This window comes from Emys orbicularis, chromosome 18, assembly GCF_028017835.1.
Source record: "Emys orbicularis isolate rEmyOrb1 chromosome 18, rEmyOrb1.hap1, whole genome shotgun sequence".
In the NCBI taxonomy this organism is placed as follows: Eukaryota; Metazoa; Chordata; order Testudines; family Emydidae; genus Emys; species Emys orbicularis.
Genome location: NC_088700.1, coordinates 2,648,313 through 2,663,529, shown reverse-complemented (window position 1 = coordinate 2,663,529; position 15,217 = coordinate 2,648,313). Strand labels below are relative to the sequence as shown.

General features: G+C 41.1%; 1 protein-coding gene across 1 annotated transcript; it reads right to left on the bottom strand.

Moving 5' to 3' along the window:
• Positions 1 to 5,830: 5,830 nt before the first annotated feature.
• Positions 5,831 to 15,214, bottom strand: PPP6C (protein phosphatase 6 catalytic subunit). The gene is made up of 7 exons (XM_065419022.1): positions 14,902 to 15,214; positions 13,221 to 13,316; positions 12,516 to 12,581; positions 11,787 to 11,928; positions 10,096 to 10,175; positions 8,129 to 8,338; positions 5,831 to 6,762 (listed from the first exon to the last, which is right to left on the bottom strand). Exons 1-7 carry the CDS (start codon positions 14,974 to 14,976, stop codon positions 6,514 to 6,516), a joined length of 918 nt encoding a protein of 305 aa, XP_065275094.1. The 5' UTR covers positions 14,977 to 15,214; the 3' UTR covers positions 5,831 to 6,513.
• Between the last annotated feature and the right edge of the window lie 3 nt (positions 15,215 to 15,217).

Sequence of the window (15,217 nt, the reverse complement as noted above, 5' to 3'; positions counted from 1 at the left end):
GGGAAGCACTGGGAGATAGGCAGAGGAGTGCGGATGCGGCATGCTCAGCGGGGGAGGGGAGCTGGGCTGCCAGTGGATGCAGAGCACCCACTAATTTTTCCCTGTGGGTGCTTCAGCCCCGGAGCACCCAGAGTCAGTGCCTATGGCTGAAGCCAAAGCCTGAGCAGCTTGGCTTCATGGGGCCCTCTATGGCATGGAGCAATTGCCCTGCTTGCTATCGCTAATGTAGGCCCTGGCTTTTATATGCAGAAAAACAGTTGTGGCACAGGTGGGCTGTGGTGTTTTTAGATCACGTTGGCAGTAGATGGGAGGCTCAGAAAGAAAAAGGTTGAAAACCCCTGTTCTAAACCATAATAAATCTAGGACTAGGGTAGCCCAGCTCCTTACATACCAGGTCCACATACCCAATATTTTACATGCATGACAAATTATTTTTACTCCCCTCCTCCTCTTAAAGTTACGATACTAGGTTCAACCATCTCATGAACCAGCATTTCATATTAAGATGTGGAAGGAGGATGTCTGATTTCCTACAGCTAGAATTATGCATTAAGAAATTACATGCTGTTCCCCATTGCTTAGATTCAGTTCCAGTAAAGCTCCTCCACACCCCTCCTTTCAAGCATTTCAGTTTGCTTCTTATGAGTCCTGAGGGAATTCTGTGCCAAAAAATAAAATCTGCGAATTTTATTTGTCAATAAATAAATGCAAAGGCTCCAGCATGGCAATGGGGAGTACAGGCCACTGACTACAGAGGTGTGAGATCACCTTGTGCCCCCCCGCCCCCCGCCAATCTAGATCTAGACTCAGCGCTAAAGTTGTACCCAACCCAGACACAGCACAAGGACCAGGCCTGTCCCAGAAACACCCTGGGGCCCTGCCCCTCTATGCCAAGCATACTAGATGTAGGCAGGCAGGTTCAGCCCAGCAGGATCCAAGTGTGAAGGGGCTTAGTGTGGGGAGATCCAGGTGTGGGGTGATAGGGTTCTGTGTGGGGCAATCTGGGTGTGGGCAGCTTGGTGGGGGGAGGTGTGACAGGTTGGCTCACAGAAACCCCCTTGGGAATGGCCAACTGATGTGCCAAGACTACTTCTGCCCCTGCTTTCCTGCCACTTCAGTGCCCTGCCTGGTTGGAGCCAGGCCCGCTAGCCTGGTGCAAACCCAGACCCAGGGTCTGAACCACATCCTCTAACAGCTGTAGGCTTAACTGAAAGCAATTTACAGAAATGTTCCTGTCTTTAACACTCAGATGTCCAACTTCCAATGGGGTCCAAACCCCAAATAAATCCATTTTACCCTGTATAAAGCTTATACAGGGCAAACTCATAAATTGTTTGCCCTCTATAACACTGATAGAGAGATATGCACAGCTGTTTGCCCCCCCCCATATTAATACATACTCAGAGTTAATTAACAAGTAAAAAGTGATTTTATTAAATACAGAAAGTAGGATTTAAATGGTTCCAAGTAGTAGCAGATAGAACAAAGTGAATTACCAGGTGAAATAAAATAAGACATGCTAATCTAAGACTAATTCAGTAATACAACTGAGTACAGATAAAATCTTACCCTGAGAGATGTTTCAATAAGTCTCTTTCACAGACTGGACACCTTCCTAGTCTGGGCACAGTCCTTTCCCCTGGTACAGCCCTTGTTCCAGCTCAGGTGGTAGCTAGGGGATTCCTCATGATGGCTGCTCCCTTTGTTCTGTTCCACCCATTTGTATATCTTTTGCATAAGGCGGGAATCCTTTGTCCCTCTCTGGGTTCCCACCCCCTCCTTCTCAATGGAAAAGCACCAGGTTAAAGATGGATTCCAGTTCAGGTGACATGATCACATGTCACTGTAAGACTTCATTACCCACTTGCCAGCACACTTGTATACAGGGAGACTTACAAGTAAAACAGAGCCATCTGCAGACAATTGTCCTGGTTAATGGGAGTCATCAAGATTCCAAACCACCATTAATGGCCCACACTTTGCATAATTACAATAGGCCCTCAGAATTATATTTCATATTTCTAGTTTCATATACAAGAGTGATACATTTATACAAATAGGATGACCACACTCAGTAGATTATAAGCTTTGTAATGATACCTTACAAGAGACCTTTTGCATGAAGCATATTCTAGTTAAATCATATTTAAACTCATTAGCATCTTTTCATAAAATCATATAGAGTACAACATCACAGGAGGATCTGGATGAACAGGGGTGCAGACATAATGTGACTCTGCAGGGAAGTCCAGGTGAATGTGGTTGGGGCTCAGCTGGGGGGGTCTGGTTGTGGAATGCTCAGCAGGAGGGGTCCAGGGGCTGGTTGGGTGGGGATCTGGGTGTGGTGAGCTAGTCAGGGTGATCCAGGTGCAGGTGGGGTGAGGTTTGTTGGGGTGGGGGGTTGAGTGTGGGGGGTGGTCTCAGTGCAGGGGTGGGGTCCAGATGCAGGGAGGTGGGGCTTGTTGTGGGGGTCTGGCTGCAGTGGGACTCCAGATGCAGAGAGTGAGGCTTGTTAAGGTGTGTGTTCAGGTTCTGGGTGCAGCAGGTGAGGCTTGGTAGGGTGATCTGGCTATGAGGTGGGTCCAGATGCGTGGGGGTTGGGAGGATGGGTGAGCAGCTCTCTGTACACTGGTCCCTTCCTCCCCACAGCTGAGGAGCAATAGGGGCAGGAAGTGGGGGGATGATGCAGAGCTTCCTGCAATCAGAGAGGTTTCTGGGGTTGGGTCTGACCCAGCCCTGGCTGCTCCTTGCAGGGGAAGAAGAAGTCCTGTCCTCCCCAGCCCAGCCAGGACTAGCAGCCTAGCCTAGGCTAGGAGCCACTGGCTGGGGCAGCCCCAGCTCCACCCCCAGTGATTTACCTCTCCACTAGCTGCTCCTGGCACGCAAAACAATGCACTCGCACTGCTGGGGAGCAGTGCATGACCATTCTTGCAACTTCCCCATCAGAAAGTCATTTTTCTGCAGAGAAGCAAAGAAAGCTGCAGGGGATATGAATTCTGTGCACATACAGTTGCACAGAATTCTCCCAGGAGTATCAGTTCTTGAGAGGAGAATAAGATGTCTTTTGGAGCTACGAGGGAACAGTTAAGTTCATGTCAGTCTAAGGGATAACATTTATCAATGCAATCAAGATGAATTGTTTTTCCAACATTTTTTCATGCAAACTTTTTTTTTGTAATAGAAAAGGCATAGTTGGACACTGCAGGGAAATAAGAGCAGCTACCAGTCAGTACTATTTTAATCAAGATTTGAAAGCTGTGATTTTAATGCAACTACTGCACAATAAAAAAGAACCTGCTGTAAATGAAGTGTATCTACTAGATTAATGGATTGGTTAGTATGATACTACACAAGTGCTAGGACAGTGTGGTGGCGCCTTGAATAATCACACCACCACTTCCTTCCACCAAGCTGAGTTTACAGAAATACTGTTAGAGGTTGGGCACTACAAAATTCTGAGGGGTTGATCTAGGAGCAAAGTTCCAGGTTGAATGGCTGCTCCATACTAGTGGAGTGGATCATTAAAAGGGAAAGATTGTCTAGTGATACCCAAGTGAACATATTTGTATTTCCAGCTCTATCAGATTTAGTACAACTTCAGTTGTCATTTAGTTTCTTTATGCCTGTTACAACCCCTTCCTCCATCTAAAAATGGGGATATTTCCCTACCTCAGAAAGGAACTATAAAACTTGATTCATTAGGCTTAGAAACACTTAAGTTCCTTGATAGAAAAAGGCAACCAAATATTTTGGTAGGGTTAATCCTATTATGTGACAATACAGATGTTTGATATAGAGAATGCCTTACTATCCCCAAATTAGTTTATAACAGGTCAGACTATTTGATTTATTCTCTACCCCACCAATTAAACTAATGCATAGAACTACATAGTTCAGGATTGCTTTTCCTCCATAATATAATATTCAATTATAATTGACAGGGATGAGATAGCCTCTTTGTTTATAATACTACAATTCACAAAGGTAGGAAGTCAGTAGTTTTAATATTGATGCTAAACAGCTTGCTGGAGTTTATTTAAAATAAATAAGCACATTGTCACGTGTAACATTTTCTATTGCTATATTGGATTTTCATCAACAGGTGTCCTTCAACCAGACACAAAAACAAGGTTAGTATCATGAAGGGGGAAGAGGAGGGGGAACATCCACCACTGAAACAACATCAAAATATGCTATATAGCATGAGAGGGGAGTTAAAGGGTTTTTGATATTACGTAGGTAATCTGTACACCTCAAAAGCATTAAAGACAGTAATTAAATACACAATGTAAGATAAAATGGAAGAATTGCTGCAAGAGGAGTTTTGAAGTAAATGAAGTGAATTATTTTAATCACATAAGAATTAAAGGAATTTCCAGTGTTCCACAATTACATTAGGAATTAGATTCACATTCTTGTAAAACAAAAATCCTGCTCCCCACTACCAAATTATTCCAGGGTTCAAGACATGGATATTTCAGCTGTTGACCAAATAGAGCTCAAAAATGTCTGCAGAGAAGTGAGTGTGCTTCTCCTATTTGTTTATACCATTTAAAATTTAAAAAAAAAAAAATCAAGGTCCAGATCCCAGTAAAAACTGCACTTGTGTGTCGCTGTACCAGCGGTGAAGTCAATAGGAGGCCAATGAGTCTCTCTGCTCAGTGCTCTTTGCCAGATCTAGTCATAAATTAGTATCTTGCTCTTCATTTTACATGAAGTCAAAAAACAGAAAATGTAATAGAAAGCAGTTTAACTTTTATTACATTGCCAGAAAGTTTTATCCTATGAAAATAATTTATTGGATGTTCAAAACTACATTAAAAAACTAAAGTGCTTTATTGACTGGCTTCACCAGAATATTTCTGGAATGTTAAGAAAGTAGTTGAAGTAAAAGGGAAATCACAGATTGCTAAATCCCAGTTAAATTGTTAACTAGAGTCATTAGAGATGCTATTAGTCTTTAATATAGAAACTAAACAGAATAAGAATGCAACAGAACCCATTGGTGCTGCCTGGACATGTTATGCAGACACAACAGCCCCAGTGGTGATTTTTTTTTAAAATCACTTACCCAAAAAATGGGCAGATTGGTTGTTTGTTTCAAGACACAAGTCTTGGATTCAGAAATGTTTTTACTTGCACTCAAGAATTAAATGTCTACTACATTAAAATAAAATCTCAAGTTTTCTTTGGTAGGTACCAGGTTATCTACTGCCAACTGTGTATCACTTTCCACCTGTCGAATCTGTGCTGACACAATTACAGATATTTAACACTACAATTTTACTACAGAGGCTTTTACCAAAATTTTGATATGTGATTAGGTATTTTAAGCACAAACAGTTTGATTCTCTGATAAGTAACTGTAAAAGTTGATTTGTGGACTTCTGTTTCTCATTGACTTCTACATCAAATCCACTTGGTTTACAAATATCCCTCCACCTTCCAGCCATCTACAAGTCAAGATTGGTGTTATATCCAGAAATAGCCTAAGATATTACAGTCAGAACATGGTTTAACAATTTTGTTGATTTGCAAGCAAGAACTGGACCAAGCTCAAGTCTCCTGCAGCTGTATTGACTCTGCAACTACTAACAGGAATGACAAGCAGTAACTTATTTTAGTGAGTAAATGACTTATATATACACACAAGGAGCAGATGTAATGAATCATGTCATTTCTACACAGCCACTTTTCAGAAGAGAACCACTCTCTTAAAGATTGCTTCCAAAAAACACTATTGTTAAAACTAAGGTCAGTTCTATACTTGATAGCCAAAGGGTTAAGTAGTTCTTAGTGAGTAGGAAAAAAAAAAGACATGCTCACATCAACAAAGTAGGATTTTTATTTGCAATATTTAACCTAGAGGTGGGTTTTATTTAAGATATGACTTTATTAAAAATACAAGGTATCTGAAAAATCAGAACAATTATTATAATGTACAAATTCAATAGCTGTAGCAGTTTTTTGTATTTTTATTGGAATCCTAAAAAAAAGGTGGGGGGAAAGGAAGAGACAGCCCTTTAGACCACTTTTATATTCACTTAAAACAAGATCTAACAAGGACGATTCAATTTTACATCTCAGACATGTGTACACAACACAACGCATTTACAGTCCCATCGTGCACACTAGGTAATAACTTTGCTGCTGAAATTTCTTAAAACTTACCAAACAAAAAGTAGAATGATATAATGGGGCCAAAATAGTTCCAATGTATTATGATTTTTTTTTGTAAAGGGAAAATGTTTAACCTAAAAACAGACATATGCAAGAACTACATGCAGCAGGATAAATAAATGTCAAAGACATTTCACAAGCATTCTCAAATGAGGGAGGGCATGTGGGGGGGGAGGAAATCAAGACACTGCTACAGACACCATAATACACAATACATTTAGATAATTTAAAAATAAAAAAGGCAAGAGGCAGCATTTCAGCAGCAAAGTGCTCAATAAAAAGTATAGAGGGATAGTACAAGGAAATGGGGAAACAGCAGGATGGGAAAAGATCTCAAAGGAAATACGGTGTAGTTGTTCTAGGAGGAATTACGCGTTCTGAGTCTGGAACTGCACGGAATAACTTTGGTTCTCTTGTATTTACATCTTTAAAGACCATGATTGATGCAATATTTCCACAACGGTAACAATAATTTGGAGCAGACCATACTGTTACCAACTTCTCATCAAACATGAATTTATAGCCTTCGTGCACTAGCTGATGTGCTCTGCAGATGAGTTTTAAGTTGTTGATATGAACAAACTGTAATTTAAAAATATATATATAAATATTTACAGTAAATAGTTACATATGCTTAGTACATAACAGCTCTTTACTACTTAGAACATTGCTGTGTCTCAAGATTTCAGTATTTTATTCAAGGAGAAGAGGTCTGCTGGGTAAACCTGCAGACAAAAGCCTTCTACAGGAATCACCACTGAGTTTAACTGCAGATGAAATACCATTCATTTCAGACCCCTGGCTTTTGCCTCTAACTCCTGAGACCTACCAAATTGAGATAGTTGTTCTCTTTCACAGCAGAAAATCTAGTCCGTCAGAAGCTTAGAAACTAGTCAACCAGTCAAGAATGTGTTAACACAACCAGTGGTGCCATAAATGGACAGGGAGATTATTTTTTTTTTCTCCCCAAAACAAGTTGAGTGCCATCAACCCAAATAAGTAAAATGGCTACACAAGCACCACCTCTATTTGCATATTTTTAAGGCTCATACAACATGTAATATGTTCAGGCTTTTTGGATTATGACACTACAACAGCTCCAAAGGCCAGGTTATACTACAAATCAGACACTACTAGTTCTGGTATTTCAATAATCTGAAAAAGGTTGACATGTTTTAGTGAATGGGTATTCCCAGAGTTACTGAAGCTTTTGTTCAATGGAAGACTAATGTGGGAACTTTGGTGAGAAAGAGAAATGAAAAATGTTTCCATCCAAGTATTCTCCCAAAGCCAATCACCTCCTGTACTAGGATAACCACCCGCTAGAAAGATTGATCACCATCTCACCACAAGAACAAAATAGGGAGTTCACAAACAAAACAGTGGCAGATGTGCAGGTTGTTGTAGAAGTTGAAATGGCTTGTTACTAAGATTATCTTGAGACCTTTTATTATGGATTAGTATTAAAAGCAACCATCCCAGCTTACTCTACTGGTCTCCCTTGTAAAACGATTGCACTGTGCATAGTCATCAAACCACACAATGTTATTTCTGTTGTGCCATTAGAGCAGGGGTCGGCAACCTTTCAGAAGTGGTGTGCCGAGTCTTCATTTATTCACTCTAATTTAAGGTTTTGCGTGCCAGTAATACATTTTAACATTTTTAGAAGGTCTCTTTCTATAAGTCTATAATATATATCTAAACTATTGTTGTATGTCAGGTAAATAAGGTTTTTAAAATGTTTAAGAAACTTCATTTAAAATTAAATTAAAATGCAGAGCCCCCCGGACCAGTGGCCAGGACCCGGGCAGTGTGAGTGCCGCTGAAACTCAGTTCGCATGCCGCAGGTTGCCTACCCCTGCATTAGAGCATCAAACTTAAAGCTAAGCAATGTTTTAGTTAATTTGGTTCCTCAATAATTTTACATTATCTATTATGATGATTTTACCTCATTTGTGACCTTTGCACCAAACAGCCAACCTGCTCCTCGGGGACTAATTGCCCAGGTATCAACATCCTCTGGATCAGACCAGACAAGGTCACAAAAGGCTCCTTTGTGAGGAATTTCTTGATTGCGTTCAATGGTTCGAATTTGATCCAGTGTCTTGATGTCAGGAGATAGGCCACCATGTACACAGAGAATCTGCTCATCTATTAACTGAGAGAAAGAATAGAATCATAGAAATGTAGGGCTGGAAGGAACCTCGAGAGGTCATCTAGTCCATCCACCCAGGACTAAGCCTACCTAGACCATCCCTGATAGGTGTTGACTAACATTCTTAAAATCCTCCAGTGACACTGATTCTACAGCTTCCATTGGAAGCCTATTCCAGTGCTTAACTATCCTCAAAATTAGGACGTTTTCTCTAATATCTAACCTAAATCTTCCTTGTTGCAAATTAACCCCCAATACTTCTTGTCCTACCTTCAATGGACATGGAGAACAGTTGATCACCATCCTCCTTATAACAGCCCTTAACAGAATTGAAGGCTTATGTCCCCTTTCAATCTTCTTTTCTCAAGAAGAAACATTCCTGGGGGTTTTTTTAAGCCCTTCCTGATGGGTCAGGTTTTCTAAGCCTTTTATTGTTTTTGCTGCTCTCCTCTGGACTCTCCAGTTTCTCCACATTTTTCTTAAAACGTGGTGCCCAGAACTAGTCAGAACTCCAGGTGAGGCCTCACCAGTGCCAAGCAGAACAGGACAATACCTCCTGTATCTTACATATGACACTCCTGTTAATATAATTCTGGGGTGCAATAGCCTTTTTCACAACTGTGTCACATTGATAATGGTCTATAAGATCATGACTGGTGTGGAAAAAATAAATAAGGAAGTGTTATTTATGCCTTCTCATAACACAAGAACTAGGGGGTCACCAAATGAAATTAATAGGTAGCAGGTTTGAAATAAACAAAAGAAAAAAAAAAATTTCCCCACACAAAACAGTCAATCTGTGGAACTCTTTGCCAGAGGAGGTTGGGAAGGCCAAGACTATAACTAGGTAAGTTCATGGAGGATAGGTCCATGAATGGCTATTAGCCAGGATGGACAAGGATGGTGTCTCTAGCCTATTTGCCAGAAGCTGGGAATGGGCGACAGGGATCACTTGATTATCTGTTCTGTTCATTCCCGTGGGGGCACCTGGTATTGGCCATTGTCAGAATACAGGATACTGGGCTAGGTGGACCTTTGGTTTGACCCAGTATGGCTGTTCTTATGCTGACTCATTCAATTTGCGATCCACTATAACCCCCAAATCCTTTTCAACAGTATGACTGCCTAGCCAATTATTCCCCATTTTGTAGGTCTGTGTTTCACTTTTTCCTTTGAGTACTTGCACTTGTCTTTATTGAATTTCATCTTGTTGAATTCAGACCAATTCAACAATTTATCAAGATCATTTTGAATTCTAATCCTATCCTCCAGTTGCTTGTACCCTATCCCAGCTTGGTGTCATCTGCAAGTTGTAGAAGCACACGCTTCCCTCTATTATTCAAGTCAGTAATGAAAATATTGACTAGTACTGGACCCAGGACAGACTCCCTGCAGGACCACTCTAGATCCTCCTCCCCGCCCCCCCGATACCAAACCATTGATAACTACTCTGAGTACAGTCTTTCAACCAGTTGTGTACCCACCTTATAGTAATTTCATCTAGACCATATTTCCCTAGTCTGCTTATGAGAATGTCATGCAGAAGTGTATAAAAATACTTTCTAAAAGTCACGATACATCATGTCTACTTCTCCCCCACCCACTAGTCCAGGATTCATGTGTGAAGCCTGGAATATTTTTACTTTTCATTTCAGTTTGTCTCTAGACACTATGTGACAAAGGCCTCTTAGACATGTGCCTAGTGAAACAATGATGCAAAATAATCTGCTTTATGTTTTTAAAGTGAGTTTAAAACTTACAGCTGCTACTGTGAGCATATCAAAGACTTTGGTACAGTATCTCCAAGCATTTGCATTTCCGTATTTGGTTTGGCACTCATCTGTTAAATAGAGAAACCATTTTATTGTTTGACATTTCCCCCCCAATTCTGTTAAGGAAAAAACCCTCAAATATTTACCCTAGAACTTGAAATCTCAATAACTAGATGAGCAAAGAAATATGCTGGGCCACCACATAGGAACACTGACTGTAATACAATGAGAAAGGATTTTTCTTATGGCCATCTGTCCACTCCACTGGCAGTGGTTTTCTCATTTCTTGCATATTCAAGCAATATTTTGGCACAGGTTTCCTCCCATCTGAATGTGACTAAAGGTGCTGCCTCCATAAAAAGCGTCTTCACGCCCCCCACAACTCAAATCTCAATTTAGTTCACCATGAACAAGTCCTTGGTTCAATTCTTGTGGTATGAAAATAAGTCAGATGCTACTGGGATGATTAAATAAGACAGATGCTTCTGAAGATGCTCTTACCAAAGGAGAGGAAGAGAGCTACAGTTACTTTGTTTGGTTTAGAAATCAACCTGGTCCAAATTGTGCTATAGGAACTAATACCCCCATCAGGCCACTAAGGAAACTGAACAGACAAATCTTAGGGGGTTTTTTTAAATAAAGAAGTTATTTCCACATTTGAGTTGCTGAAGATTGTACTGTGAGACACAAAGAAAAGCCCTCACAAATAGGCTCTGCTAGCTACTGCCCCTAAAGCAGTCACAGTGGCACAGCATGGCCCTATCTATACAGGCAGAACCAAACCATGCAATACATTTTTGGGTCAAAGAGGACAGAGCCTCCTCAATGTAGTCGTAAGTAACTAGGTTCTAATAGATCTGGATAAATCAGACCTAGCAAGCAAGGATTCCTTAGGCATAATGGATTAAGATATCAAGATTTATACCCATTTCTCCTCATTTCCAGAGGGATCCAAAATCAAGTCCATTTTTGAGTACATATTTTGTGAGGCAACTATTAGATCCTTGAAAGATTTCCTCAGGTCTTGTCATAACTTAATTGTAGTTCCAAAGCTTTCAGGCAAACCCACTCCCTCAGTTTATATTATTTGTGTTATTGCCTAATACTAATCTTGTGTTCATTCACTAATATTGCCTCATCTACTGCACCAGCAGTGACTTACCAGATAAGCCATCTTTGTTACCAAGTTGGTATAATTAGAATTAAAACCTATTATGTCCTAAGCCATAAAGAGAGAATTCTCTATATTTTGTTTTTCTACAGCACTTTTCAGACAATCCCAAAGCACTTCAAATATTAAACCTCAACTCCCATATTAAGCTCTTATCTGTGAAATTGGGATAAGGAAGTCTGAGGCATAGAGGTGAAGACCTATGGTCTTACTGCAAGTCAGTGACAGACGTGGAAATAGAACTCTACCCAGTAGATTAGAGCATAGTCCTTTTCAAGACTATAATTACTGTTCCCCATACTATGCTACATTACTTCACTATTTGACAGTGTATACATTCAGATTGGCTTATTTCTCTGATGAATCCTATTTCATGATCCACTTGGCCTCTAGAAAAGCTATACACATTGTATTCAAAATCAAATTTACCAAAGAAAGGACAGAGAATCAGTTCACTGCATTTTTAGGTTAGTTAACCACAATTCAGAAATAGTTTATAAAGACTTACCATAAAATCCATATACTTGTGTTATCTGCCTGCTCTCATGATTCCCTCGCAAGAGTGTGATACGATCAGGCCATTTAGCTTTTAGTGCAAGAAGGTAGGTGAAAGTCTCAAGACTATAGTAACCTCTGTCTACAAAGTCACCCTGCAAATTAAAAATATTTTTACATAATAAATGGAAAAATGGTTTCAGAAGTGCACACTAACATATCTATTTCTAATTCCTCAATTCGTAAAGAGGCCCAACACCACGAGGCATCGTAGCACCATTGCTATTTGAATTCTGAAAACATATTTAAAAAACAAAAAACATTTAAATGGATATTTGAAATTTCACATTTAAAACTGAAGCATTACTTCTGTGATTCTTATGTTCCCATTCATCCAAGAAACATTTCAGGAGTTCCTTTATTAGCCACTCAAATATTCTACTTCCCTTCTACTGCCAATGTAAGCTAGAGCTTTTAGATAGCAGGCTATAAAATGCATTTCCTTTCATGTGAACCAGCATTACCTATTTCAAATTTTAGGTAGACAAAATAAAAGCCACGCACATTAACCAAGTGAAAGAGAGTAAATTTGGGAGCGGAAAATATGTTTACAAGCAAGAGAGTTAAAATGGAAACTAAAACCAAAGAAGTCTGAAATTTGTTTTAAATCAACAGTGTAATTGTAGAAGTGCTTTCCATACACTTTTTTTGAATGACCAACTAACATCTAATATGTACATACCATAAATATGTAGTTTGTGTCAGGAACCTGACCTCCAGTTCTGAACAGTTCACATAAGTCATAAAACTGCAAAAAAGAGTTTGTCCATATTAAGGGTTCTGTTATCATTGTTAGTTAAGAGTGTGTTAGCACAATTCATTGGAATTTATCTAGGTTTAGAGAGAAGTAATCCTTATTTTCAAGAACAAGATAAAAGTAGGTCTGAAAAAGTTCAGCTGAACAATTATGGCCTCAACGGACAGATTTCCCATTCATCCACTTGGTGTTAAAAAGCCACATTTAAACTGCTGAAACTTCACCAGAGCAGCTTTACAGTGTGCAAGCCCTTTGTATGCATAACACCCATCAACTTCAAATGGAGTTCCCTCCTTCTAGGATGAGGCCCCTATTTACATTGAACAGCTCAACAATTGCAGTTTAAGTAAGTGAGGATAATTCAGCAATGCTTCTTAATCTGTGAGGCTGACTTCCCAAAAGCACACTCAGGGAAAGTTAAAAACAGTATGTTTTTCTTCCACTGCACAAAAGCAGCGCATACAAAATATTGCAAATTACTGAACATTCAGCAGATGGTTCTGCTTCCCTGAACTATGCTTCCCCAACCATATATTTATATTCACCATCAAGCTTTATAGAAATGTTTGCAAGTGACAGACTCTGCTTGCTCTCTAGGGGTAGAACATGCAAGTATTCATGCCATTTTACCTGTCCATGTATATCTCCACAAACTGTAACTGGTGTAGATACTGGCTGCACATTTGACTCTTCCAGCAGTAGGTCACACACATAATCACATAAGCGCTACAGAGAAAAAGTTTACACTGATCAGCCTGTGGGTTTTGTGCATTGTAATATCAAGTATTAACAGATTTATAAACTAATGAACTAAATTATTTGCTTTAGGATTTATTCAGTTACCAAATTCTCTAGACATCAACGAGAAACCATGCTGACATGACTTGGGATGATAAACGTGTGAGAAAGTTTGGTTACACTTGAATTAATGTTTTAAAGCGCCACTACAGACTCATACAGTTTAACTATAGTCTCAATGAGGCTCAGAGCAACAGTTCACAGAATCAGTGTAATTTACATTATTTAAATGCTACATTAAATTGCAGTTTTGCTCTAAAAAATTAAACAGATTACCACTGTGGTTATTTCATGTTTATTGTATCAATGATTTCTGTATTAGATATGCTCAGTTTTCAAGGAAAAGAGTTAATTTCCAACTGCAAACCCTAAAAACTTATCCTGGGATGAAAGACTCAAACTGAATTCTGTCCTTCTCATTCATCAATAACTAAGGTCTCAGTTACACCTGTGCAACCCCATGTTCTTCACTGCGGGTACATAGATACAGCTCACTGGAACTTAGAAAACAATTCCATTGATAATGTACAAAAAAGAATAGAATCCTACTCACATACTCAGGCACATTGACTCCACTGAGTCATAGAAGCAGAGTACCACATTTATTGTTGCATGACTCTCCATATACAATGGTTAATGGACCACTTCTCTTTTAATGGTCTCACAATGTGTAAGAACTACTTATGTTAAACAAGCTGTTCCAACTTCCTATTTAGCGGAGACACTCTGGGCTTGTACACACTACCACTTCTGTTGGTATAACTTATGTCACTCGGGGTATCAATTAGACTGTAAGTGGCAGTGTGGTTTTCTTATGCCAGCTCCCCCACTGACATAGAGCGTCTTCACAATGGCACAGCTATGCCCCTGTGGTGATTCTAGTGTAGACTACGCTCTGAGGATCTTTCCACACTGGAAAAAGAGCTCAGTAACACAAAAGCTGGTCTCTTTCACCAAAGTTGGCCCAATAAGAGAGATTAGTTTACACTAGCTTCTCTCTCTAAGGTACAATAGTATGAGGTCTGCAGCATTAGAAGAGGCCAGTCACTTTTCAGACTAGAACCACACTGAGACAAGGATATTTCTTCCAGCTTGTACCTAGTCAAAGCAATCTGCAGAATAGCCTGCATTGGCCTGTGCTACAGGTCTGGCATTATGCACAAGGTTGCAGACAACGTCCCAGCCCTGAAGAGCTGACTACAGAAACAGGCCGGGCTACCTTAGCAACAAACCTGTTTCTAGAAGGGACCTCCGGGCAGGGTGCCTGACCGAACAGCCACTCGCTGTTCGGGGACCGCTCGCACCTACCTGTCTCCGCTTCTCCCAGGCCAGGCCGCTGCCGGCGCCAGGGGAGCGAGCACAGGCCGGGAACAGCGCTGCTGCCGCACCCCAGTGCGGAGGGGCCCCAGCGCCCGGAGCCTGGTCTGCGCTCGGCAGGGGGCCAAGCCGCCACCCCGGCTCTCTCCCGCTACCTTCCGCCCGCCCGCCCCGGCCCCGGGACGCCGCCCCTCACCTTGAGGTCGTTCTCGGGCAGGTACTTGCAGAGCCGCGCAATCTCAACGTACTTATCCAGGTCCAGAGGCGCCATCTTAGCAGAGCAGCTGTGGGGGGCCGGCAACTTCCGGGGGCGATAAAGCCCCTCTGCCGCGGCCACAAGCCGGAAACGAGGGGAACTTCCGGGGTGCCCCCTCCGCTCGGGGAGGAAGCCGGAACTCAGTCAGTCCGTTCTACCCAGGGACAGGAAACGAAGGCGCCCCCCACAGACCTCCACCAGGGGGGTGCATCCGCCTCACCTCCCAGCGCGCTCTGCGTCAGCCCTTGGCGCGCTG

What these genes read in the sequence shown, in the direction of transcription:
- PPP6C (XM_065419022.1), bottom strand. Translation starts at nt 14,976, where the DNA reads ATGGCGCCTCTGGACCTGGATAAGTACGTTGAGATTGCGCGGCTCTGC. An exon ending in TGCCCGAGAACGACCTCAAG is followed by an intron (nt 13,317 to 14,901) that starts GTGAGGGGCGGC and finishes TTTTCTCTGTAG; the next exon opens with CGCTTATGTGATTATGTGTG. An exon ending in ACAAGTATATGGATTTTATG is followed by an intron (nt 10,176 to 11,786) that starts GTAAGTCTTTAT and finishes TCTATTTAACAG; the next exon opens with ATGAGTGCCAAACCAAATAC.